Genomic DNA, 19,838 nt, shown 5'->3' on the forward strand with positions numbered 1-19,838 from the left:
TATATACTTGTTACTACACTATCACAACACCAGAGTCAAGTAATCGACAATACTACACATATATACTTGTTACTACACTATCACAACACCAGAGTCAAGTAATCGACAATACTACACATATATACTTGTTACTACACTATAACAACACCAGAGTCAAGTACTGGACAATACTACACATATATACTTGTTACTACACTATCACAACACCAGAGTCAAGTACTCGACAATACTACACATATATACTTGTTACTACAGTATCACTATATATCGTATTGTTGACCCTGTATCGTGATAATGTTTGTATGTAATGACAGATTCTTGCCAATACAACACACATTTACTCAAAACTGACCCACACTCTCTTCTTCATTGTACCCACAACAACATATTCACCTTTTCGTCCACTCCTCCGGGTCCAGACCTCTTTCTATGGCCGCGTTCTCAGCAGGAAGTCCAAACGCATCCCAACCCATCGGGTTCAAAACCTTTACCGGAAACAAAGACAGATGGTTGAGAATTTTTTTGTGAATTAAGAAACATTGACAGTTTGTCGTTAATTGAGAAAAGTTGACACATTCAACAGAAAGAAATATATCTTCACCTTTTACAATAATTATAAATATCTCTTATGATAATAATTATAATAATCTCTTATGATAATAATTATAGACAATCTAAGGAAAAAAGCAGATTCTCATCACTTCTGACGGGCTGTTCAAGACTGGCTTTAAGACCACCAGTCCTGCTCGCACTAATAGTACCAGACGGGTATTTGGCCATCAGATGACATTATTAGATTGTACTGTGTACAAAGTGCAATAAAAGAACAAAAGAGAAATGACAGAAATCTGAGTATAAAGAACATATATCAAATAAAAATAACACAAAGAAAAGGATACAAAGATTAACAAAGAATAGAATCATCTTTTCACTCCTGCCCCCAAACTCAGAATTATAGAAGAATGAATGAGTCCCTGAGTCTATTAGTGTTGCATCATGGGAGGAGCATTCGTGCACTATTTATACTCGTTTAAAATATGTCTGATATATAAATGAAGAATAGTTAAGGAGAATATTATTAAAAGAAGTGTTTTTGTTGCTTTATTTAAAAATAAATAAATAATTTTGTATATCATTTCATAGATACAATATTTAAAATAAATTGCATAATTCATTATCACTATCTTTTTTCACAACTATTTGTAAAAACATTTTTTTCAAAACTGACTAATTTAAAAGAAAAAAAGATTCTTTCATTCTGTTGCTGTTGTAGAAATCTTTTGCCGACATCCATGCCTCCTAGTTTTTTTATACAAATGGTCGTAAAAAGTTTGACATAAATTTAATAAAAGGGAGAAAAAAAAAATCATCATTAATATATGGGCACTTTTTTTGTAAAATAAATTGTCGTTTTTTCCCCCGATTTTTGAGACATCAGAACATGAATTTTTTTGTTCACCTGGTCGATGTAAAAAGTTAGAAAAAAAAGTCATAAAATCGGATTTTTACGTAATGTATGTTACATTTCTTTGTATTAAAATAATCGGAGAATATTATTAGAATAGTATTAGTATTATAATAATCTTTTTTTTTCTCCATTTTATCTGGATTTGGAAAAGAGAAATACAATCATTACACCTACTCCTCCCCAGATGCAACACTAATAGACTCAGGGACTTATTCAGTCCTTGTGCCGTCTTACAATATTATACCCAATACAAACTCCAATAATGGAAAATATTCAATAATGGAAAATATCCTGAAACAATTGAAATAGAAGTTTAGATTTTCTTATAAGAGAATAAATGAAAACGGTAAAATACTGCAAGAAAACACGTGTTCTCAAACAAATATTCATCACCGCCATCACACGTGTGAAGGATCCATAGCACTAGAGGGTTCACCCGGCTGACCCCGACTCCATTATTCACTTCAGCTCGCGCAAACACACATTTACAGCCGGTCCTCGTGATGCTATCAGCCGGTGCGGAGAAAATAAAGGATTTTTCCGACGATCCCGAGCGTCTAAAAATAAAAAAAAATCATCTCTTTACTTTCACATTTCATCCAATACAACAACTTCATTTCCTCTCGTCTGGTTCTGGAATCGAGCCCCTCGGTCGCCCGAGAGAGAGAGAGAGAGAGAGAGAGAGATGAGATGAAAGCGTGGAAGTGGAAGGTGTGAGGGAAAAGTGGAGTGAGAAGAAGACTGGAGAGGACTGTTGAAGGGACTAACTGGTCTGATGTTTCAGACGATCTGGTATCCTTGGTAACTGCATGGGCCTCATTTGTAAAGCTGACGACGGCGGCGGTATTAAGCGGCGCCGCCGGAGCTCAGGAGGGATGCGGCGAGCTGAGCTGAGCGAGCCACTTGCAAATATAGACGCCGAAGAACACGCCTCATTACAACTGCCACTTAATCAGTGGGAAAACTTCTTAACCGAACCAGTGCTTCCGATTTATGGCCGTCGTCCGTCAAGTATTTCATGTTTCGCGTATAAAAAAAATAAATCACCCCTCGATGCTAATAGAAGCAACACAGACAGATCTACTGCTCGCTCTTCAGAAGGATTTTCTACCTCCTTCTTTTTAAAACTGTGGATGATGATCACCAGCGTTTCTAAATAAAAAAACTGTTATATACCATTTGAAATTAAATTTAAGACTGGGGACAATTTTACCCAAATCCAATTTAACATAGTCTTCTTTCAGTTATCTTGGGTTGGGTCGTGGGGGCAGCAGCTTCAGCAGGGAAGCCCTAATATTACTTTAAAAAGTACTTGTTGTTTAAACCTAAAATATTGTTTAGTTTGTACGCTTTTGTTCAAAAACCTCAAAGGCAAACACTGTTTTTCCCCCTAACAATTGACATCTCACGAATAATTTGACCCCAAAATAATACTGACAGAAAAAGGATAATTTACAATGGAAAAAATTCATTTTCAATTCTATAAATAAGGCTTTTATTTTGTAAACAACTGTTACAGGAACTGAGTAAAAAGTGATCTCATCTTTCAACAAAAATACATGTACGATGTTGAAAAGACGAGAGGAGAAGATATAAACTATAATTACTACATAATATATATAGCTAGATAAACCAACAAGTGATAATTAAATGGACCTCGTATCATTAGGCTCGTATATTTACATTACACTTGCTTACATATGTTTTTATGACAGTTTTCCATGACGTAAAACAATTAAATTCAAAAACATATACATGAAAGGTTGTTTTTTTTATAATTAAAAAAAAAATATATATATATATATATATATATATATATATATATATTTCAAAAGCATATTTTTCTTCTTTTTTTTTTTTTTACACATACAGGTTGATATTGTAAAAAAAAAATTAATATATTTTCTAAATTCAATGTATTTCTTTTCAATTTGTAGCCTTTAAAATTCAATATGAAAAAGGTTCCACCAGACAATACCAATCGAGTACCGAGCTACTTGATCAAACATCCAGCCAATCACGTGGCACTATTTTACCAACATTTTTATATTGAATTTAAAACATTTATTTTCCCTTTTTTTTGTAGTTCTATGTGTAAAAAAAAAGTCATTGAAAAATATATTAAAGTTTCAAACATTTGAAAAGTTCAAAAGGCCTTTTAAAGTATATATTTTAACTGTGTATTGTTTTTGATTGTCAAAGCGCTTTGTGACCCTGGTCTAGAAACATCTTTACAAATAACTATTACTTACTTACTTATATACTCGTATAACGGTTCACCGTCTTCATTTCTGTCTCTCTTCTTCTACCTCTCTAACCACCTCCCTGCACACGGACACAACAAGAAGCCTCTCAGACTCGACCCTGGACTCTCCCCATAATTAGCCATTATTTCTCCGCAGTACAGCGACCGTGTTGCTTTCAAACGACAGAACTTCCTAATTAACCAGTGAACGCATCAAACGCTGCTCACGCGGCGTGATGGGTTTTGTTTTGTCGACAGATGCCGAGAGGAGGACGAGGGTCTGGGGGGCAGCAGGTAGTCGTCACTGATGTGGATCTTCGCCGACGTCCGGGGATTGAAAGACGTCGTCAACAGGTGAGGGAGGATTCTTTTAGAACCCAGCAGGAGAAACTAACTTTTCAGAATCAGACGTACAATAACAGTAGATGTGAGGTTGATGGGAACTTGATTTTCTTTGTTAAAGACAAGTGAAGTGATTCATTTTATTTTGAACCAACGATTTAAAGCGTCGCCAACGTGAGTTCACTACGTATTAAAAAATACATAAAATATCAAAGTCAAAGTTTATGGAAGTATATCAGAGCCATCAAAATATTAAACAGTTATAATTATTTTTTTAACTGAATTGTTGTTGGTTTTTCTAAGCATTTTTCTTTGTTTTATTATTATTATTTAATTCAATATTTTCTTAAATAATTTAATTTGAAATTCTGAATTGCATATTTCCATAATAAATTATTTAACAAATAAGAGTTTGATATTCTTCACAAATATATACTCAAATATTTCCATTTTTATTCTAATTTTAAATATTAGTATTTTTTAATTTAGAATTATCTTGTGGCCACCTTATACCAACATGTGTATGTTGAATGTAAAAGGCAACAAATTAAAAAATATATATAATTTAGAAAAATTAAATCATTCAATTTTGATTCCTCTCAACAACCTCCTCAGTAACGGTGACCTGAACGGCTACCGTGATGCTTTGCCGCCCAGCCAACCCATCACAATTATAATTATTAAAAATAAAATATCAAAAACAAGGGAGTTCGCATGTTCTCCCTGTGTTGTGTGGGTTTACTCCGGGCACTCCGGTTTCCTCCCACAGTCCAGAAACATACATACATAATAGAGGTTGATTGAGAACTTGGGGAAAATTGTCCATAGGTATGAGTGTGTGTGTGAATGATTGTCTGTCCTTGTGTGCACTGTGGTAAACTGGCGTCCTGTCCAGGGTGTCCCCTGCCTCTCGCCCAATGAAACTGGGATAGACTCCAGTCTCCCCGTGACCCCCATAAGGGATAAAGCGGTAGAAAAACGAATTGATATCAAAAATAATGTGTAAAAGAAAAAAAAAGTTGAATTCATTCAACCTTTGAATAGAAAAATAATTGAATGAAATTATTCACAAAAAATTTAAATGAAAAAATTAAATGCCTGAATAAATTGAAAGATTTAACATTTAAAAGGTTAAACTCAACCATTTATTATTATGATGGCACTGATTATATTTCCATACTTTTTTTTTTCGTTACACAACAACAGGTGACTGTACCTCGTGTCCTCGCATTCTCTCAAAGCGTCCAATGGTGTCACTGATGGTGTAGACGCGCACGTGACCCATGTGTAGCCTCCCGGACGGGTACGGGAACATGGAGAGGACGTAGAACTTCTTCTTCCTGGACTCCTGGAGGGACAGACGCCAAAACGGAGATCAGGAAACAACTCAGGAAAAGTGTGCGCTGGAGTTCCTGCGTCTATTTTTAGCCGAGGATGATGGAAGACTTGGACAGACCCAATGAGGTCAGGATGAGGAATAATAAGTCAGTGTCAGCCGAGCTCTGACTTGAGCCGAAATACTGTACGAGGCTTTAATGGCGTCTGATTATAGCGTCGAGGCCCCGGAGCTGAGGCGGCGATTATGGATGGTTAACAGTCGCCACACTGTTTCCACAGCAACAATGCAAATAGCAGGTTCTGTTCAGCCATTCATGATTACAGGAAACCTGACTCATGAATTTTTCAATAAATTCATTAGGAGCCGGCCTGTCATGACAGCACTTGATCACTGTCGGCCCCGCAGAGTCGGCCCCCACCGAAGGATCTATGATCCTGAGGAGCTCAGACGACCGACAGGGGGCGACACCTGGAGATCAGGTGATCATCGACAGGATGACACGAGACGACACATGGCGTAACACCTCGAGTACTTGACTGAAAGTTTGAGTGAAAATACAGGAAAACTTATAGCTTTTTAATAACTTTTTAAATATTAAAGATTTTGACATCTAAAGATGTTTTAATAATTGAATTCAATCATTTTAAATACTGAAAGGCTTAATTAGTTTTTACTGAATAATTGGATTTAAAAATGTGAATATTGAAAAAAAAAAAGTTAAATGTAGATAGAGTTTGATTCTTTAATTCCAATAACATTATTTATTTTATAAATTCAATATTTCTTGACAGAGTTCAAAAGCAACAGTCAATTTTCCATCCATTTGCAACTAATGGTAGTTTTTACAGCTTGTTGAATTTAAAAGTTAACAAGCAAGTGGATCAGTGCTCGATTGGTTTAGTCTGAAGAGATGACACCATTAAATCAAAATTTCTTATATTGAATTTAAAAGACTACCAAATACAAAATACTGACTTTAGAATATATAATTTTTAATTATGTGAATTAGAATATCAAACTCTATGTGTAAAAAAAATAATAATAATTTTGAATATATTCAATAAAATGCAATTAAATAAGAATTCAACCTTTCAACATATAAATTATTAGATTCAAATATATTTTTAAAAAATCAACACATTTAAGTTTCAACATTTCTGACATCATCTGATGTCACTGATGTTCTTCCACATCTCTAGGCAGGTGTGATGCGTCGTGGCTCGATGTGTTAATATCAGGAAAAAAAAAATTGCGAACCTGATCTCGAGCCTCCTTTTGCCACTTTGCCATGATTCGAGGTTTCCACCATTCTTCTACTTTCCTCCTGGTCTCTGCCAGATACTTCTTGTCCCAGACCCCCGTCTCACTGAACAGGTAGCGACAGCTCGGGGAGGGGCGCAGAAACCTCCTCAGAGCCGACCTCAAGAGTCCGGAGTGGGCGACGCCCAGAGGGAAAAGAAGGAGTCTTCTGGAAGAAGCCTGCATGATGCTGTGTGGGTACAACAGAGAGACACAGGGTTAGGAAGTGGTCAGTAGAACCTAGAGTGGCTCAGAGACAGTAAAACGTTATTTCATTAAATATTAATATCAAGGGTGAAGGTAAATAAGTGACTTTAAACTGTCCATCAGTGCTAGTGTTCGTCTATACCGGACCCTTTGACTGTATTTTAAAAATTAATCTAATAGCCAAATAACAAGTTTAGCTTTTATTTACAATTATTATTATTATTATAATTATATATATATATCTTTTAACTTATTTTTCTTTTTCCATTTTGTTCAAATTTAAATTCCGTCGATAATGATACTATAGTTTTCCAACATCATTTCCCATTTTCAGAGATGTTCATTTTTGGCCTTTTTTTTAACGCTTAAGTTTTCGTGGTAAAAATAAGTTAAGTATCCCTTTATTGAGACTTAAAAAAACAACATTTTACGTACTGGGGCAACATTTATTTGCGTTCACATGATGGTCCGTCGGATATCATACTTTAGTATTTCAACATCATTTCCCATTTTCAGAGACGTTGATTTTTAGGCCTTTTTTACAAGTTTTCGTGGAAAAAAAATAGGTCAATTTCTACCTATTTTTTTGAGTTTTCAAGCTAGGATTTCAGATCCTACTGGATTCCAATCTGTACTTTGACATATATATTAAAATAATATTTGTAGCCAATAAAGCTCTATAAATACATTAATTACTTATTTTTTTATATTCATTCCTTCTTTTTACCGACTTATCTCTCCTCCCTAAACAAGGACAATAAAATAGCCTCACAAACTAGCAACGGACAAATTCAAACACTGGATAAGATAAGATCATATATAAATTATACTTCATTGATCTGAGATAACTATCTTTAGAAAAATAAATATCTCGAGATGAACAAAAAGCATTAAAGAGGGACCACTCTACACGATAATACGTACACAATATTGTGAGCGAAAACAGTTTTCATGTCCAGTGAAAGTTACAAAAAATGACTCTCAAGCCAAAAAGCTCAGTAGCCAGGAAAAGGCTCCACAAAGTGATGAATAACTAGAGTTGCATTTGTTCCCCATCATCGCACTCAAACATCTCCGACTGGCAATTTTCCTTCTCGGCATCGATCAGCGGCACAGCAGGACCGTGTGAGAGAACAGGTCTAGTCAGAGGAGGGATCCTGCTTTCGCCTCGACATGCAACCCCCGAGCAGACTCGCCTCTGTTCCGACTCCCTAATCTGAGGCAGATTGACAATTTCAAGTGACAGATTTGCCGCTAATTGGAAATTTATCTGGTGCAAAAATCGGCGGTTAATTTTAGAGGCGTCTCGTCCGGGGCCACGACCCGGAGTCCTCTCCTGCGCCGACACGAGATCTAGTCAGTGAGCGTCTCATAATGACTTGAAGGAAGATTTTCCGGGTCTATTCTGAGCAGGACTTCAAGGCTGTATTTTGGTCGGTGTGTAGCGGTTGTTTGGCTAGACTTCCCCGATGTGGGTCAGGAAGTCAATTACATGAGAGAAATAAACAATCTGACCTGAATTTTATTTCCTCATCGCGTGCAGCCATTGATATAAACGCAGTTTCCAAGGTTACCAAAGTTTTCTCAGCCGTCTCCGTCTGCATGAAAGGCCCATCGAGAGAGCACTTTCTCTGCCTGGAGCGACTCAACCGCCAAAGAAAAAGCAATATTTCTCTTTTATATTCAACACGATCGCATTTTCCTTCAATAGGAATAGAAATAAACCTCTATTTCGGACTGGAAATCTCTTTTTGGGCAACACATGTAAGCTTTAAAACAAATCCCTCACTTTGCACTAGAATCCTGTGAAAGGAAGGCAGCGAGTGAGCCTGTGCACAGGTTTAACTCCTATGGAAGCTTCCAGTGCTGTCAAGCCCATCGTGTGAGTGAGTGAGTGGGCTGAGGCCAGAGACTGGGCAAATGTTTCTATGGCGACTGGGCTCTTTATTCCAAGAGTTCCCTGAAAAGAGAAAGTGAGAACTTCTCCAAAGACAAGCTGACAGTAGGTGGGATATTAGAAACCAGATCTAATTAGGATTTAACCGTTTCTTGAACTGTATTAAAAGATGATGTTCATAAAAAAACGTAAAGTACATGTAACAGCATTTACCTCATTCTGTCTCCAGCTGTTTCATTCATTTCGAAGGTTTGATTTGTAGTTACAGTCCCGACAATTGACATGAAATATTCACAGCCTTTGTTCGTTTGTGTGCTGCAACTTCTTGCCTCTAAATGGCTGCAATCATCGTGTCCTTCGCTGCTAAAGGAACTATGAAATCTTGCGATGACTGAGGACGAGAGGATACACCGGACTCCAGCAAATTTTAGAGCTGATGTTTGGCTATATTTTGGTTATAAACAAATGAAAGCATCTACGATGTGGTCTGTAAATTCTGCAAATTCCTGCCAATACACACACCTACTTATTTGAAATCATACAAATTGAGTTGAGCAAGAAAAACTACAATATATAAATACAAATTAAATGTTAAATACTAAAGAAAAACCAGCCGATGAAAAAAATTGCATTGGTGTCGAATGGTTTCATTTTAGGTTTAATATAGAATTTTAAACCATAACCTACTGTCTGGTCACATCACCAATATTCTTCCTCCAACAATCTCTCTCTGATCCACGTCTTCAAACAATCTTTGTATCCAAACTTCTCCACACAAGCTCCACATCCTACTCATTTCTGATCTTCATAATGACGTAACTTCCATTAAAAAAATATCTAACAAACAAACAGCCAACAAATCTCTGTAAATAAAACACATTTGTTGCATAAGACGTTTAACTTGAAACCATAATGAATAATTTGATGCTGGAACAAGGCAGAGCCAGACTACATTATCTTTGACTCACAATATTGTAAAATGTTTATCGACTTCTTAGATTTAGATTTATTCTAATTAATCTTGATATCCACATGGTACATTGATTATATTCATAATTGTCACTAATAGAAAAGTGAAACATTACAGCAAGATAAACACTGAGGAAGGTATGATACGATTAGATGTGAATAGACATTGATATGTAAATAAAGCTGACAATTAAGGCTTGATATTTACCTTCCCCCCCATTGTTGGATTATGATAACTCGATTTTGTCTCCGATACAGTTTGAAATGATAACACTACTCGTGTCTACGGACAGACAGAGCTACAAACAGCATCTTGTGAAGCTGTGAGTCTGCTACTCTATTTAGTCTCGTTCATGGTCGAACTGTGCGGCTCCGCATTGACAAGCGCTCGACACGTGTCCTGACTACAACATTCTCATGACACATACGATACACAAACACGTTCTTTAACTGTGTGAACCAAGGTTAGTCCAGAGGGCCACAAGAAATATGTAACATTATGAATCTCAACTCACAAGTTTTCACTAAGAAGAGATGAAGCTCTGAGTCCAGCGCTGAAGTTGTTCCTTCAAGTGTTCAATTCAATGTTATTTAAAGTGTCTTATCATAACAACGTTATCTCAAGACACTTTACGGTTTAAGTAAGACTATAGTGGAGAAAGGAAAAACAAATCCAGCAACTCAATAATGAGTAAAGCACAGTGTGGCGTTGGTGAGGAAAAACTTCCTTTTAGAAGGAAGAAACCTCGAGCAGAACCAGACTCATTGTTGACGGCCTCCTGCTGTGACCGGCTGGGAGGAAGGATGGACGGAGAGAAGAGTGAGGGAAGATACAGAGACAGAAAAGAAGAGAGTATAGAAGAGTCCCTGGAGAGAACTCTGGATCCGATAACGTTTATGGAGATCCTGGATCAACAGCAGCTCTGAAGATGGAGCCCTGGGGCAACTCAATAACTGAGTTGTTCAGAAGACAATAAATGGATAAAATATAGTTCCTGCTCATGGCCTTGTGTTTCAAACTCGCTAGTTTCTCCTGAATTGCTGCCTCTTTGCTCTCTGGTCCTCTGGTGCTACCGAAGACATTCTGGACACGCAGTCCAGCGTAACCTGACAGGGGTTGACAGTAACCCTATCAGAAACATCCAGTAACCCTATCAGAAACATCAAAATGAATATGGGAAGGAATCACATTCTTTAAGGAGTGAATTCACTTCAATAAAACAGGTTTAAAATGTGGAAATACTAGTCATTAAATTGTGATACATTTACACTCAGCTACACAATTTTATATTTAACTGATTTAATAATTGAGTACCTTAACACCACGAGTTATGTTAATTACCAAGTCTGAAGTCATTTAAATCGTTTAAAATAACAGTTTCTGGAGGTAAACTGGTAAAATGGTAAAATACATGAACGTAGTATTTGTGTAAAATATACTATATAGCAGTCGTTTTGCTCCGGCAAAACGAGTGATTTTATTCATATGGGTTTTAAATAATCCTTAATTCTGCTTCTTACAGCACTTGATACTTTACTTAACTTTACTTAACTTAACACAAACCTAAAGAATAAACATTATTGCATGACATCCCAGAGCTTTTATATTATTCTCCTCCGATGAAAACCAGAAGCAAAAACACGTCTCCACTTACTTCACTTGGATTCGGGTTCTTTACTCGAAACCTTCTCGCTGCTTTCTTATTCAAAACATATTCCTTACTGATAGTAAAACTCGTGTTTAAAGCTGTCAATGACCGGTAACACAAGCGCACGACTTCACTATGCGCGCCGCCATCTTTATTTGAACGTAACTTTATTGACACGTCTCACGTAGACAATGACGTAGGACGCTCGTTGACAGTCGCTTTTGCAGTTATTTTATTGCATATCTGGTGCCAAGTTATATTTGATTTCGTATTTTTTAAGTGATTAGTGAAAAAGTGAATTATTTTTATTTTATTTTAATATTTTAACAAGTCAATTCAAGACATGCCATGAAATGTACAGTCAAACTTAAACTACCTTTTTTATTGGTTGTACCATGTCTCAAAACGAGGTGTAGTTTGTTTTTTATATGAGGGAGAACCAGTCTAGATCACACTTTCATCACAGGGTAGAAAGTAGGAACGAGTGCCGGAGCCGGCGTCTGACTCTGACCTTTGATCTGACATATATAATCCCCCAAAATTAGAGAAAATCCAGAGGTTTTTTAAAGCACTGAAGGTTCCTGGAGGTTCCCGTGTGTCGTCAGACCTTCAACCTTCTGTCACAAATCACAGTTAAGTGGAAGAAAGTGAGCGGCGGAAAACCAGAGGATGGTTAGTCAAAGAGCGTTTTTATATTTCTATCCACTACTCAATTATATTAAGTATTTCAAAACCATTGAAAACGCTGAAAGCCAGTGGAATAAAAACAATCTCTGCTCAGATGGAGCTACAAGGTCAGTGCGTCACTCGTGTGATCAACTCAGACGACACAGGAGATTTAAAAACTGAAGCAGTGAAGCCGTTTGGTCGTAATCGCCTCCAGGACTAGTTTAGTGCTTTAGCCATTTAAAAAAAACTGTTTTCTTTCGACAGGAAATGAAACAGATATGGAAGCTGACAACAGTACATAGAGGAAACAGGGTGCATCATGGGAATATTCTACATAGTTAATGTTTTAATCTTAAAATGAGAAGAATAACTATTTAATATAGTTAAGTATAATTATTGAATCTTTGAGCATAGTCATGATCTTTATAAAGAATTTCCATCATTATTTTACAGTCAAAATCTTAATCCAGAATAACTAGCTGCGACCAAATAGCTAATAGCTTGACATAACCTAACAAATAAACAAAGTTTTTCTCAATTTTGTAAAAAGATGAACGCAGTGGTACTTCAAATCCTAAACTAATATGCTAAGCTAATGCTAGCCGCAAACAAGATTCACATTCTGTTAGTTTCGGCCCTTTTTTCATGACCTTTATTTACACCTTTACTTGAAATTTTTCACTTCAAATCTCCGATGAACATGAGATAAGATATCCATAATGTATATTATATATTCCGTCCACATGTTAGAGTTGTTAACAAAGGAAAAAAATCAACAACTACAAACTCATGTTATCTAAACAAACAGTACACACATTAAAAATGATCATATAAATAATAAAATTAACAGAATAGTAAATAAAATAAGGATAAACACATCAACAACAAATTAACAGTAAGTACACATGCAAACTCTACAGGAATACAGAATTTAGGGGAGTTAAAAAACACTATATTTTAAACAAGAACAAATTTGAATTGAATTTTGCATTACAACTTGCAGTTTAACACTTTTTACTAATGAGCAAATGAATTTTAATGTGTTTTAAACACACTACGAGAGCTGCTCCTCAATGGTGTTCAGTTGTCTTTAAAGTGAGCTGCTTTCTTGCTATAGCAAATGTCAAGTTGTGTTTTTGGGAAAAGGGAAGCGAGCAGATGGAGTTCTCCAAGTTTCGGGCAAACACATTTAATTGCTGAAGTCCGATGAGGGAGAAGAAAAAAAAATCAAACATGGAAGAAGCTCTGTAAAAAAAAGTATTCTGGGATGCCAACTTCTTCTCTTTGTATTTGAGTCTAATGAAGCGTCTAAAACTGCAGGATGTCTGTTTCAAGTCGTATCTTTCCAATCAGCTGCTTTGGCCACATTTAAGTAGAATGTGTTTCTGACTGCTCTGCCTTTGAGCCTCAGGTACATGCAGACCTTCTGTTGTTTTTCAAACAAATCCCTTTAGAAGGCGAACCAATCATCCTTTTCTTTTGTGCCCACACTCGCTTCCACGTTTCCGGCCGAAATAATCACCGGCTCCTCGTCTCCGGTGCAATCGTGCTTCAGAACCAGATGACAAACCGGCGCACAAAGCAGAGCCGAGCCGAGGATGAGGAGACGTCGACTCGTGTGGGAACTCACCTGTCCATGGTGACCTTTTCCTGGATGTCTGTGAGCTGTTTTTTTTGTTTTTTTAAATCCCAATCAGCTGCTTCGGGCTCCATGGAGAACCAATCTCACGGCAGCACTGAGGTGCCAGCTGATGGTTCCGATGAGCGTGAAGTCCAAAGACAATCTGACTTTGTGCTTCACGCATGGCTCGTGGGAGAGTTTGTGTTATACGAGTTTTTACTCCGCATGTATTCCCTCTACAGCACCTCTCCCGGGTCCAATTAATTTGGTTAAAAATTTCATTTTGTCTGTTTTTTTAATACTCGCGCCAAGTAAATTGTCACTAATGTTTGCTTGTTTGTGAGCAAAATAACTAAAAATAGATGAATTAATGTCTGAGATCCTGCTGGTGTTCTGTAGCTCCCTCTGGATTCTGGCATGTTTTAAAGGTTTTGTTACAACAAACGAATTTAAACAAATCATACAAACATCTACTTCTATATGAAAGTGCTGATAAATATGTTATTATAAATAATAGACAACAATGTGTTTTTATTTTCCAGTATTTCTCCATTAAAAAATCAACGTATGTCAGTGCCATTAGAATTTTGAATAGTTAACTTTATTATTTAAAATGTTGAAACTTTTGATTTTTCTTTTTTACTGAATAAATTCAATTGTTTTCATATTTAAAGGTTGATTTCTCTTTCCTTTTTTTTAATAATTAAAATAAAACAATTATACGTTTTTGTAACACAAAGAGTTTGATTTTCTAAATCCAATAATTTTAAAATAAATGTTCTATGTTCAATTATTTTTAATGAGGAGCTTTTTAAATTATTCTGGTGAAACTATTATATTAACATTTTTATAATGACCATTAGACTTAGGAAAATGATGTCACAACACGATCTGGAGTTTATAATCCATGTATTTGTGTCTTCTCGTCTGGACTATTGCAACAGTTTGTTTTCATGTCTAAACAATTGGGATCTGTGTCGCCTGCAGTTGATACAAAACTCGGAATTTTGAGCCGCTCTAGTAGAAGAACTCACATTTCTCCGATCCTTAAAACTCTTCACTGGCTGCCAGTTTCTTTCAGGATCAATTTTAAAATTCTGGTTCTTACTTTCAGATCTATTCATGGTCAGACCTTCCATCAGTGATCTGATCCAGACTTACACCCCAGCTCGGGCTCTGAGGTCTGTGGATCAGAATCTACTGATGGTTCCTGAACACACTTCTGGACCAGAGGAGAGAAATCCTTCCAGACTGTTGCTCCTAAGCTTTGGAACCATCTCTGTGTTTGATGATCTACTGACTCCTTCAAGAAACATCTGTGTTTGATGATCTACTGACTCCTTCAAGAAACATCTGTGTTTGATGATCTACTGACTCCTTCAAGAAACATCTGTGTTTGATGATCTACTGACTCCTTCAAGAAACATCTTAAGACACTTTTATTTGTGCTTTTCCCTGATTTTCTGAGACTCCTGTGTTTCTCTTATGTGTCTTGATCTTCTAAAGTATATATTTTAACTGTGTATTGTTTTTGATTTTCAAGCGCTTTGTGACCCTGGTCTAGAAAGATCTTTACAAATAATCTTTACTTACTTACTTACTTAATTATTCTGAATTACTTTCATAGAAACGTCTCATTGGAAACTGCTCTACTCTGTATCAAATCCTGGCCAAACGTTTCGTCTTATATGTAATTTTAACACTTGCTTTCAGTGTTTGGTGAAGTTTCTAAAGCCTTTGAATGATTGAGAACCAAAGCTTCAGACTTGGAGACTTGGATCCTGAGCCACCTGTTTATATGAATGTTTACATTTGTGTCCCCAGTATTTACTGTTTTGTATTATTTCTTCAATATATTTGTATTGACAGAAATACATTTTGGCACTATAAAAACATGACATCTTATCTTTTCTTTTTAACATAATTGTATCGACAAAACAACATGAATGACACGAAGAGACAGAATTTAATTAAAAAACAAACAATAATATTAAAACCCTAAATCTCTCCCTGTACGACTCAGTCACGCTAATATTACGAATCCATAGTTTAAATCCACTTCCTGCAGTCAAACACAAATCATCATTTTCAATTATTCCCGCCTCTAATTAAACAGTGTTATTGAAAAACTGTTGTGTTACACAAACACCTTGAAGAGCCTCTCGCTCGTGGATAAGAAACTCATAATAGAAGAGGTTTGTTATCCGAGAGCGCCCGGAGTCTGGACGTGACTGGACCGTCTTCGCTCGCACGTCCAGGAACACCGAGATCCAGGAGCCAAAGAACCTGGCGTCGTCTCATTTTCACCACAACGCTTTCTTTTGTGATCAAAAAAATCCACGCGTGGCAACAACATGAGCTCTGAAAGTACTCATCCTTCGGATCCACGCCCTCTTCGCCCTGATCTCAGAGCAGCTTATTAGCTACTGATGCTGCTAATTAGTCCTCGGCACCTCCATCTCCACGGGGCCCGGGCGTTTTTAGTGATCCTCAGGCAACTTGTTGAAACTGTTTTCCTTTATTTCCTCGGGTCTGCCAGGAATGAAGTGTTTCCCACCGTGTTCATTTGCATTTTTAATTTCTTATTAGCACGTTGATTAAGATGCTAGCTCGCGGGAGTCAACGAGCGTGTTTGACAAAATCATATCACATGATCTTGTGATTAGAAATGATCTCGAGGATGTGTTGTTACCACCAGCAGGGCAGAAGAATTCAACCAATGATGAGTGGGAGGGTTGTAAGAAAATATTGATACACTTAAATATCATAATATTTATATTATTACGATAGATATTCAACAGCACAGTATCCATTTTTCATTTGTTCATTCTTTTGTCGCAATAAAACTCCTGGCCTCTGGATGGCAGCGATCATTAAGTCCTCCGCAGCTTAACGAACAATGAAATCCATGAAATCCCATGAGATTCCAGCGATGACTGAGGGCGAGAGGATACAGTGGACTCCAGCAGCTTTTATGTTTGCACATATTTTGAAACAAATGAAAGAAGTCAACACCAGAGTCAAGTACTCGACAATACTACACATATATCCTTGTTACTACACTATCACAACACCAGAGTCAAGTACTACAAATATATCCTTGTTGCTACAGTGTCAATACACAAGAGTCAAGTACTGGACAATACTACACATATATCCTTGTTGCTACAGTATCACGATATATGGTAACGTTGCTCCTGTATCGTGATACGTATTGTTCCAGATTCTTGCCAACACACACCGCTAGTATTAATACTTTGTTGTTTTTTCCTTAAACTTACTTGACTAGATGTCTTTTTGATTTTTTTTTTTTTTTTTTTTTTTTACAATTAACATAAAATATTTACTGCATTTGTTCATTTTTGTGTTGCAATAAAACTTCCAGCCTCTAGATGGCAGGAATCATTATGTCCTCTGGACTAAAAGATATAATGAAAATCCTAGCTATGAATGAGGATGAGAGGATACAGTCGACTCCAGCAGCTTTTAAATCAGTCCGTTAGTCCATCCATCCATCCATCCATCCATCCATCCATCCATCCATCCATCCATCCATCCATCCATCCATCCATCCATCCATCCATCCATCCATCCATCCGTCCGTCCGTCCATCCATCCATCCATCCATCCGTCCATCCATCCATCCATCCATCCATCCATCCATCCATCTGTCCGTCAGTCCATCTATCCATCCATCCATCCATCTTTCCATCCATCCATCCATCCATCCATCCATCCATCCATCCATCCATCCATCCATCCATCCATCCATCCATCCATCCATCCATCCATCCATCCATCCATCCATCCATCCATCCATCCATCCATCCATCCATCCATCCATCCATCCATCCGTCCGTCCGTCCATCTATCATCCATCCATCCATCTTTCCATCCATCCATCCATCCATCCATCCATCCATCCATCCATCATCCATCCATCCATCCGTCCGTCCATCCATCTATCCATCCATCCATCCGTCCGTCCGTCCGTCCATCCATCCATCCATCCGTCCGTCCGTCCATCCATCCATCCATCCATCCATCCATCCATCCATCCATCCATCCATCCATCCATCCATCCGTCCATCTATCCATCCATCCATCCATCCATCTTTCCATCCATCCATCCATCTATCCATCCATCCATCCATCCATCCATCCATCCATCCATCCGTCCGTCCATCCATCTATCCATCCATCCATCCATCCATCCATCCATCCTGAAATAATGTATTTTATACAAGTATAATCTAGTAAGAAATTATTATATATGACTTGTAATGAATTCCAATGTATTATATACTACTTAAATCCTCTGATAAATGTTAAATATACAATTTAAATCTAGTAAATTAAAAAAAAAGATACATATGACTTTTACTTTCAAAACATACACATTTTTTTTTTAATAATAGGAGGCTGGTAAAAGAAAATTAAACAAAAGAAAATGAAAAGAAAATGACTCATGAGAGAATTGAGTCAAAATGTGTAAATAAAGGGTTTTATGAGATCATATTCAGAATTGAATAAAAAAAATCTCTGATACAGGAAATGTTCTGACAAATATTTCTGTGTTTATCTTGAGTAAAGATCTTATGATTCACACGGCGAGTGTTTCTCCATCATCAGGATGTCTTCACTATAGGAGGGAAGACGACGGCACCACCGGGAGCTTCATTAGAATCCTAACCATCTATCTGATCATGTATTAAACATCCACACTCAGCGTGAGACGCCGACATCTTCTCCCTTGTGAAGAGTCGTCTCAACGGTTCTTCCTCTGGAGACCAAGAGGGTTGACGGGGCTCAGAAACTTCACCACTGGGTCAGACTTTAGGGTTCTGACCGTGACATCTCACTTGACTTGTGCTGTTCAGTGACATCAGATTATTGAATAATAGGATTTCAAAGTTGTTTTTTAATGTGTTTTTAGTCATAATTTAAAGGTTTTATTAAAATAATTGAAATCGATCATTTCTGTAATAAAAGTTTTAATTTAATTTGATTAAATAACGGATTTAATAATTTATATATTTCAACGTTTATATTATTATTTTTAATTATTTAATTAAAAAAAATACCCATGGAGTTCCATTTTCAGATTCCAATCATCATTTAAAAAATAAATTCTCAAAATGTAATATTTTTTTTAGTTCGTAGCCTTTAAAATTCAATATAAAAAAATTGGTATAATAGCCAGACATTACCAACAGAGTACCGAGCTACTCGATCAAACTTTCAACCAAATAATGCGAAGCGCAGATGATCACATGATCACGTAAAAGTGCAAAGTTTTGTTCTTTAAAAGCTAGACGAGTGGCTCAGTGCTCGATTGGATTAGTCTGGTATGATCGCACTATTATACCAATATTTTTTATATTGATTATAAAAGATTATGAAAAAAATGTATATAATTTTTTTTATTTGTAAAAAATATATATAATTAAAAAAAACATAGTATTATGATTGAATTATTTAAAAAAAAAGATTCAACGTAGAAATGACATTGAATTAAACAGACGGTGCAGTTCCTCCAGGGCTGGCTTGTTAAAAGTCCACAGTTCGGTTGCCGTGGTGACGAGTCCTGTCAGCGATCGGCGTTATGACAGACCAACTGGAAACCAACGTGAGATCCACCGAGGCTCGGACGTCGAGGACGAGCTGGAACATACAGTTTCTGATCCAGTGAGTAGGAGCGTCTCTTGAAGTCCGGCGTCCAAAACTCCTGCACGTCTGCAGACGAGTCGTCCATTAAGCCTTCGCACTTCCTCCTCCTGGTGCCACACTTTCACACGTCCCATTTGCATTTCCTTCGCCAAAGTCATCTACATATTCATGGAATAATTAAAGAGGAAGAAAAAGTACTTCTTCATTTCCCTGCTCGCCATTTCCATTGTCTGGCAGGATCAGAGGCATTTGGAAGTGTGTGTGGGAGTGTTTGCGAGAGATTTCGTGAGCGCGGGACGACGCGACCGAACAGCCATATGTGCGGATGCAAGAGAAGGATCAGATCACGTCATGAACGCGGGATTTTTTGGCGCTCGGTGGTAAATTTGAGGCCGAGGTGCGACACCGAGTGAAGGATGATGGAGCGTCGAAAGAGCCGAACAATGGTATCAAGTGCACTTGA

General features: G+C 37.1%; 1 protein-coding gene across 1 annotated transcript in view; it reads right to left on the bottom strand.

The window, feature by feature from the left end:
* The window catches only part of lars2 (leucyl-tRNA synthetase 2, mitochondrial), a 53,026-nt gene extending 41,485 nt beyond the window's left edge, over positions 1 to 11,541 (bottom strand). The window contains exons 1-4 of the mRNA XM_087778809.1: positions 11,422 to 11,541; positions 6,652 to 6,883; positions 5,272 to 5,403; positions 394 to 485 (exon numbers count right to left, since the gene is read on the bottom strand). Of these exons, the coding sequence (XP_087634935.1) occupies positions 394 to 485; positions 5,272 to 5,403; positions 6,652 to 6,879 (452 nt within the window). The 5' untranslated portion in view covers positions 6,880 to 6,883; positions 11,422 to 11,541. The remainder of the gene's footprint in view (positions 1 to 393; positions 486 to 5,271; positions 5,404 to 6,651; positions 6,884 to 11,421) is intronic.
* Positions 11,542 to 19,838: the final 8,297 nt, after the last annotated feature.

Source organism: Callionymus lyra, chromosome 17 (genome assembly GCF_982586985.1).
Source record: "Callionymus lyra chromosome 17, fCalLyr1.hap1.1, whole genome shotgun sequence".
NCBI classification, from domain to species: Eukaryota; Metazoa; Chordata; class Actinopteri; order Syngnathiformes; family Callionymidae; genus Callionymus; species Callionymus lyra.